Source organism: Armigeres subalbatus, unplaced genomic scaffold (assembly GCF_024139115.2).
Source record: "Armigeres subalbatus isolate Guangzhou_Male unplaced genomic scaffold, GZ_Asu_2 Contig688, whole genome shotgun sequence".
Lineage (NCBI taxonomy): Eukaryota > Metazoa > Arthropoda > Insecta > Diptera > Culicidae > Armigeres > Armigeres subalbatus.
In genome coordinates, this window is record NW_026943465.1 from 38,629 (window position 1) to 47,618 (window position 8,990).

Below are 8,990 nucleotides of genomic sequence, written 5' to 3' on the forward strand. Positions count from 1 at the left end.
ACTGTGGAAGTGCTTAATGAACACTAAGCTGCGAGGCGGCTCTGTCCCAGTGTGGGATGTAATGCCAATAAGAAGAAGAAGAAGAAGAAGAAGAAGAAGAAGAAGTTTTCAAGGGTGCCCACAACCGAACCACGAAATGAAAATGTCCAAAAATGTCAAATTTTCTAAATTGTCAATATTTTTTTCTAAATCGATGAAATCATATTAATTTCTTTGCTAGTAGTAAGGTTATAAGTTTAGCTTTCGATTGCTATGCAAATGTCGACATAAGATCAACCAAGGCCAAAGTTATGGACCAAACACAAAAGGGTGCCCACAATCGAACCTCCTCCCCTACTCGTTAACACAATTTTTTTGGAAAATGGCGTATACGTCACTTTGCCAGATTACGGCAGTATGGCGCATGTTGCGGGACCTCAGCTGGTTACGTAATCGCAGTAGCAGTACGTCTCTTCACTTCATAGGAAACGTCATTGTCATGTCATGTAACAGGCGTCCCAAGGTAATAAAAATACTCCAACAACTTCAAACACATCCCCATCAAGCACTACCTCAACACCAACACCACACGGTCCACGTCAATTTCAACCCGCAACCATGTACTTTGGCTTGGTGGAGGTAATTGTTAAGCCAATCTTCGCCGTCTTTCTCTTCAGTGTAACAAAAGCATACACTATTGCTAAAATAGTTTAATAGTTAAAAATTATACATTCAAAGTTAATTGCCTATATGAGCCACCCGGAGTGGAAATTAATTACTATGTCTGAGACTTGATTATGCATATGTACAACATGTGATAGATTTAGTTCGGAAAAGGTATTGGAGGGTAACCGCCCCTTCGGTGGGGTTTGATCCCACGACCCCAGTTCGCATGACAGGTGCTTTCCCTACTAAGCTACGAAGGTCCTCCGTCGTCCACCGCAGCTTAGCGGGTACTGATGAAATCAAATTCCCAGCACCAGGTACCAGCCGATCTCTCGCAATACATTTTCAGAACTAACTCTCGCAAATGTATTTTTGTACACATGTCAACCAAGTAGGATGAGTATTTAGTATTGCCCGGCTAAATTATAAGCAAACTTAGATTTTTATATGTCGGAATTTTCTCTTTTTTTTTGTTTTTGGCTACTTATAGTTTGGCTACGTATAGTTCATTATCTTGTCTACTTTCTTCTGGTGTTTAGTTTGGCAGATTTTATGGAATATAAGTTAAGTTTTATGCATTTTTCCTTCATACGGATTTCAGGTGTTTGCACAACACAGTTTCAAGTAGTTTTTTCAAATTTCGCATCAATATCCAAATTAAATCCATTGAATATGGTCTTTATACTAATTTATCTAGCATTACACGTGTCAAAGCTTGAAATATTGTAACCGCAGAAGAATTAGAGGCATTTGAAATTCACAGGGTGTCGAGCCCTCGTTTTCATTTATTTAACATGATTTTTACTTTATTTAATCAGTTTTGGCCTATGTCTAGGATTCTTGACGAATTTTTATGCCACGCTGGTATAATTTTTTCATTATTTACCTACATAAAGTTTGTCAGTTTTTCGAGGTTTTCTAACCTTCGCAACATATTTGCAACCACTTCTTGACGACAAGACTAGCATTTCTATACACTTCCAATGAAGTTCGACTGATCTAACAGCTCCACATTTTTTTTTTACCATGTGATTTTTCAAAAAAAAGGCGCCCTAAAAATGGTCAATTTGTGCAAGTCAATTATTCTGACCCAAAATAGAAGCTAAATATTTCCTAAATTTGACGCAAAAAGTTCGGAAAAATTACATCATGTTCATTAAATGGATATTATCTATTACATTACATGCATGCAAAATGCCGACTATTTTTAATGTGCTTATTATTTCTGGAACAGTCTATATTATCACATCGACACTCAAATTATATGTTTATTCTTGGCTAGTAGTGGTGTCGGTTATAATATGAAAAAGATTGGTATCAACGGTGTTCAGAAGCGATTAAAAATCGCGTCACATTTAAAAAAAATAACTTCGAGATAAAACTTTCGAGAAAACAGATAGTTAGTGCCTAGTCCACTATAAGATGTCAGGACCATGACTTTGTCAATTATTGGAACAATGGTGGATCGGAATATTTAACTACTGAAAATAAACCTCGCAAACTCGTAATCTATAATACACGATTGGTAAAAGGAATCGATACTTAGTTCATTTGCAGCCAAATAATTGCTGTGTACATCAGTGCTCAGATCTAGATAGGAGCATCGTTAGTCAATAGATGGAACGTAAATCACTTTTACTACAGGTAGCACATTGTTCAGGCTATTGAATCAAATCAGTAGCTTTTTGTTGGTAATTGCTGCCAAATACATAACTGTATAGTCAATATGCATTGTTCACGAAAATATGTGTTCATGTGCTGTTTCCCATTCCCAATTAGAGGCCAACCATGATTCGTGTGTGGATTACAGTAGATTTACTTGTACGCTAGTAGTGTAGTTCCTTTCAATTCGTAGACCAAATCGCTGGTAATTTTAAAGAATCGACACTGCCCAACTGCTTCCGGACTTAGCAATGTCGATTTGCCTTCGATTGAAGCCCAACTGAATATCAATCACGACCAACAATGCTCAATATCGTCCCGCCCCAGGGAGTCGATAACAAAAGAAGTTTCCACTCTTCCTCCCCCACTGCGAAGGCGTCCGAATATTTAAGAATCGAAAGGCCATCAATTCACGCCAGGGTACCGCCCGCTAGTCGTCACGCTGACATCCGCTGCAGCAGTGCTGTTATCGAGAGCTGCGGGCAGTAGCGTGCGCCTCCATTGTTGTTCAATCCTTTCACTGACTTCCCCGGAGCTGCTGCCGAGACCGGGCCACCGCTAACGGGGGTCCCAGCAAGGGGTCATAAACAAAAGATTGCAGCTGTAAATTTCATTTCTCGTCGGTGCGGATCAGTGGGGGGAAGATCCAGTGGGGATAGCAGGAGTTTCGGAAAACAAATTGCACACTTTGTGCAATCAATTCGTTTCGGAAGCGCGTCAGCTGGGTGCTCGGGATATTGAGAGCTCACATTCGCTTCCGCGAGCTGGTCGTTGGTCATTGTACGAGTTAATTGTTGAAGGCGGTGATTGAATGTAATAATTGGTGCGAGATGGTTTGCCACGGAAAATGTAATAAATATTGGATGATAACTGCTGAATGCAATTTTAATTAATTGGTTTTGGAAATGGAAGTTAGTGTTTCTGCAGACTTGGGAAATTAAATTGGACATCTCTCTGCAAATTATTGAACATTGATTTTTATTCAACTGGGTCATATGCTCAACGTAGATGATTTTTTTTTATATGTTTTTAACAGATCGCTTAATAATTCATTTAGCGACTGAATAAATAATCAATTACTTCCATGAGCGCGATGAAAATAAATTTCACACGTGCGTATTTCTTGTCATCGAGCATATTGTGTTTTGCGATAGAATAAATACTACTATGAGAACTTTTCAAGGAAGCAGTTTTACAGATTGGCTTCATAAGCAGTGCAATCATAGTATTTGATTCATTGGGCTACCATGGAGCGACCAAAACTACCTAAGTAGCAAAATTGTTGGTTTTTCTAAGGCCAGTACCTATCTGGTGATTATCTTTGGCTACGACGAAGAAAAGTAATTATAAAAATTTCGAAAATTGTGCAAACTTCCGCTAAAAAATCGTATTGAAAGGAATCAACTTACTGAACTAAATAAATATATCCAAACTATCCATAAAGAAATAATGTCAAAATTATGGAAAGTATAGAAAATTATATAAAGTACAATAATATTTCAACCATATGTATAACTGAAGCCCATATATCATGTAAAAAGTTTACAAAATATTGAATCTTCCTTTCCAAAAGTAAAAAAAAAATCGACGAATATTTTGATCCGCTTCTAACTTACCCCTCTCTTCAATGTACTGCTTTCTCTACTATTGCCACCCACTTGACTGCATACCCACTACTTTCCGAGTGCTGTTCGACCCTTAACAAGCAACCACATCTTCTTCCGTTCCGGTTACAGTCGATCATCTGCATCTACTTCTACTTTGCTCTCTTGATGTGCACCAGATTTCCATTGAAGTACCTCTCTTGTTAACTTGCTTTCCACCTTCACCACTTTCCAACTGCTAAGTACCTGCCCGGCAAGTCTGTTAAACGGAAACACTTTTTGATTAAACTCTCCATCATGTGTGCTTTCGTGATCCATCTAGCCTGGACTTTTTTTCCCTTTCTGTTCCTTTGCCTGTAAATATATGAATGTCAATGAATAAACACGTGAGAGCGCAAAATGTAAGTGTGCTTAAGTCTTGTGAAGCGTGTAAACATCAGTAAATGAATTTACGTTTAATTTTCAGATTCAGGTTTGAATGGTAATATTTTCGTCATGTGCACTAATTTTTTTTTAATGTGAGAACTTCTTATTATAATGATCTCTTCGGCAGTATAGTAGTTTGTAAACCACACTGCATTTTTAAAGAACTCGTCACTATTTCTGGCAACCAACACCAGAAATCAACTTTATATTGAAGTAAATGATTTATGTTTAATTTCATAAGCTAAGCTACATGTACACATTGACGAAAATATTTATTGCAAATCTAATTAAAACCAAATTGTATTATATTAAACCATATCGCCTATAAAAACAACTCTAAAAAATCGCTAAAACGTTGCTTTTCCTATGCCTTTTCTACCACTACTGCACTCCTACTGAACACACTTTTTGCAACAACTCACCGTTTCAAACACGAACCAACTTCCTCCCGTTGAACTACCACCGTGCGCTATGAATAAACAAATGTTACAAAAAAATATTCCAACACCAAACCCACAAACCAACAATTCTGCACCTGTGAAAATGAAAATGCACACGTTGAAACGCCACGTCACCACCCACACAGGAGGGCAGAATAGACGAAGAAGTGAGTACTGCCTGATGCGTTTGGCCCTTTTCTCGAGGGCGAATAGGCGAATACTTCGAGCTTTCGTTTCCTTTTTCTTTTTTTGTCCATTTTGTTTTTGTTGATTATTCACCATTGTTCACTCGTAGCGTGGCGTTACTCTCTATCCGCTGGTTGTTATTGTTTCATGTTGCAGCATAGTTCTTAATCCTGGGAAAAAAAAGTTCTTTCATTTCAATTTGCATTCCTGCGCTTCTTGTTTGCGATTACGATGGATTCGCTGCATTTTTCGAAACGTGATTATTTGGCTTCTGCCGGTTGAGTTTTGCAACTGAAAATTGGGGATTTTGAAAACTTGTTTTAATTGTACTTCGTGGTAGCTTAAATGTAAAGGCGATGTTTTGAAAGTTTATCATTGTAGGCACTGTTGATTCTACTTCAATGAGATATGAAAACACGTTATCCAAGTAGAGTTTGGTCAAACTTACGCAGCACATACACACATTAACACTATCGATTCGCACTCCAACGTTGAACAAGAAAATAACCTCCGTTAAATTAAATCAAATGCATTAAAGCGCCATCGATATCGATGAAGAACCATTAAATTACGGTCCATTAGTAGCTTAGCAATGAATGTTCCACTGTTCGATGTTTTCATATCCACTTTATATATATAGCTGCATGTGTTCCTAATATTAGTGACCTAAATTATGTGCTTGTCATTCGCCGGAATGTTAATTAGATTATTATTGTTCAATCAACATTTAATCATCTACGCAAGTAGCAAGTAGCATCATAATTTCTTAATTCACCATAATCCACCATGATGACATCATTCCAGTGAGTAGTGACATAAATTATGATCCGTGTTGTGACCCGATCGAGATTTCTAGTTCATCTCAACAACACTCAGCAAATTATGAGTTTCATTTCGCTATCACACGATCATCCCGAAAATATTTACTGCTGAATGGAATCAACATATTTTACAATACGAGGTAGCTCGCTACATGTTTGTACAAGATGCAATACAATAGAGTATTGGATATCACTTTAAATCCAATTAACATTGTGTAATTAGTGAAGTGAATGTTTTTTCCCATACTTTATAATCCTGATTTTATTTACCACAATCCGGTTATAAGGTTATGCAAAGCTAGATAAACTTTTTACTTAACTCGAAACATTTGGAAGCGTAAAACAAAAAAAAATCCTTTCTATTGAAATTTCAGAACTTGGGTATTTGGAAATTATTTTAATCGATTATATTTTTAAATTTGTAACCACTTCATACGAGGCATACCCACCTATAACACTTCATATTCGGGCCCTGTTACGCCGGGTAAAGCAACATAAGGCAGATAATAAAGATCTATGATAACTTTTGTGAAACCGTAGGACCCCTTCATTTAGAATTGAGAGAAACTATATGTGATTAGGTAAAACGGACATGTTCGGAAATTTAGCCTAAAACAATGAATTTAGTTGATGAATTGTATGCATAGGCCAAGCATCTATAAAATGTGCCTCTTGAAATAAAAATGTTGGATTAAAATTGATATATTGGTTACTTATCAATCACTTAAACACCACTTTAAAATATCATTGGTCTGAATAAATAATGTTTGTTGTTTTCGGCGGTAAACAATACTAAATTTTCAAAAATAAACATCGGTGAAAAAATGTATGTATCATATGGCACGTAAAAATTTCAAAATTGATTTTTTTTATGCCAAATGTCTTAAAAATGCATGAAACGTCGATATCTAGTGTAACCCCGAAAAAAAATTTTCTCTTAAATAATCGTAAGCCATTATCAATATTGAATATAATGTACAATATTTCATTATACTCTTCCTCCAGGAGTCCCTCCACGACTTCCTCCAAGACTTCCTACAGAAATCCTTCCAATACTTCCTCCAGGAATCCTTCCAGGACTTCTTCCAGGAATCCATTCAGGACTACCTCCAGGAATCCTCCCAGCACTTCCTCCAAGTTTTCCTACAGGAATCCTTCCAGGACTTCCTCCAGGAATCCTTCCAGGACTTCCTCCAGGAATCCTTCCAGGACTTCCTCCAGGAATCCTTCCAGGACTTCCTCCAGGAATCCTTCCAGGACTTCCTCCAGGAATCCTTCCAGGACTTCCTCCAGGAATCCTTCCAGGACTTCCTCCAGGAATCCTTCCAGGACTTCCTCCAGGAATCCTTCCAGGACTTCCTCCAGGAATCCTTCCAGGACTTCCTCCAGGAATCCTTCCAGGACTTCCTCCAGGAATCCTTCCAGGACTTCCTCCAGGAATCCTTCCAGGACTTCCTCCAGGAATCCTTCCAGGACTTCCTCCAGGAATCCTTCCAGGACTTCCTCCAGGAATCCTTCCAGGACTTCCTCCAGGAATCCTTCCAGGACTTCCTCCAGGAATCCTTCCAGGACTTCCTCCAGGAATCCTTCCAGGACTTCCTCCAGGAATCCTTCCAGGACTTCCTCCAGGAATCCTTCCAGGACTTCCTCCAGGAATCCTTCCAGGACTTCCTCCAGGAATCCTTCCAGGACTTCCTCCAGGAATCCTTCCAGGACTTCCTCCAGGAATCCTTCCAGGACTTCCTCCAGGAATCCTTCCAGGACTTCCTCCAGGAATCCTTCCAGGACTTCCTCCAGGAATCCTTCCAGGACTTCCTCCAGGAATCCTTCCAGGACTTCCTCCAGGAATCCTTCCAGGACTTCCTCCAGGAATCCTTCCAGGACTTCCTCCAGGAATCCTTCCAGGAGTCCTTCCAGGACTTCCTCCAGGACTTCTTTCAGGAGTCCTTCCAGGGCTTCCTCCAGGAATCCTTCCAGGACTTCCTCCAGGAATCCCTCCTGGACTTCCTCCAGGAATCCCTCCGGGACTTCCTCCAGGAATCCTCTCGAACCCTTCACGACTTCCTCCAATAATTCCTAAGGTACATCTTCCAAGAGTCTCTTCCTCCAGAAATCCGTACAGGACTTCCTCTAGAGATCCCTGAAGGACTTCCCCTGGACTTTTTTCGAGGATCTCTCCAAGAAGTTCTCCAGAAATTCCGCCACAGATTCCTCCATAAATTCCTAGGGAGATTCATCTAGAAATTCGTCCGGAGATTCCTCCAAGAATTCCTCCGGTGATTCCTCCGGGATTTTTTCTGGAGATTATTCCAAGAATTACCTCAGCGATTCCTTCAGGAATTCTTTGGGAGATACTTCTAAGAATTTCTCTGGAGATTCCTCCGGAAGAGATTCCTGAAACATTTCACAGAGGGATCTCCGGAGGGATTCCTGGAGGCATCTCTGGATGAATTCCTAGAGAAATTCTTGGAGAAATTTCCGAAAGAATTCTTGGAGGAATTTCCGAAAGAATTCTTGGAGGAATCTCGGAATTTCTGAAGGAATCTACGGAGGAATCTATGATGAAACTCGTGAAGGAATCTCTGGAGGGATTCCTGGAGGAATCTCGAAGGAATTCCTTGGTTAATTTCTGAATGGGAAATTTCTGAAAGATTTTCCAAAACAATTCCTGAAGGGACTCTCAAAGAAGTTCCCAGAAGATTTTTGAAACGAATTCCCGTAGGGATTCTCAAAGGAGGAAATCTTGAATAGTTTTTCGACGAAAAATTTCGAAGAAACTCCGGAGTTATTCTTGAAGCAGTTTAATAAGATTTTCAGAAACAGTTCTAAGAAAAAAAATTCCGAGCGATTTCAGAAGCTATTTATGGAGGAATTTCTGATAAAAATTCCAAAAAAAAAATCTGAAAGTATTCCGGAAGGAACTTCCGACAGAAATTCCCGGAAAAATGTATGCTCTAATAAATTCCTTCAGAAATCCTTCAAAGTTCTTCCGGAAATTTATCCAAGGAATCCTGGGAATTTTCCAGGAAATTCCAAGGAATCCTCCAGGAATTCTGCAAGGAATTCCTCCAGCAATTCTTTAAGGAATTCCTCCGGGAGTTCCTCCAGCAATCCCTTCAAAATTTCCTCCAGGGACTTCCAGGAATCCCCCCAGAACTTCCTCCAGGTATCCTTCCGGGACTTCCTCAAATAATTCCTAAGGGACT

General features: G+C 39.3%; 1 protein-coding gene across 1 annotated transcript in view; it reads left to right on the forward strand.

Annotated features, from left to right (window-relative positions):
- LOC134204554 (calbindin-32-like) overlaps nt 1-4,959 on the forward strand; it is a gene marked incomplete at its 5' end in the record, with an annotated part of 28,808 nt that extends 23,849 nt beyond the window's left edge. The window contains one exon of the mRNA XM_062679365.1: nt 4,924-4,959. Coding sequence (XP_062535349.1) covers nt 4,924-4,959 — 36 coding nt within the window. The remainder of the gene's footprint in view (nt 1-4,923) is intronic.
- Between the last annotated feature and the right edge of the window lie 4,031 nt (nt 4,960-8,990).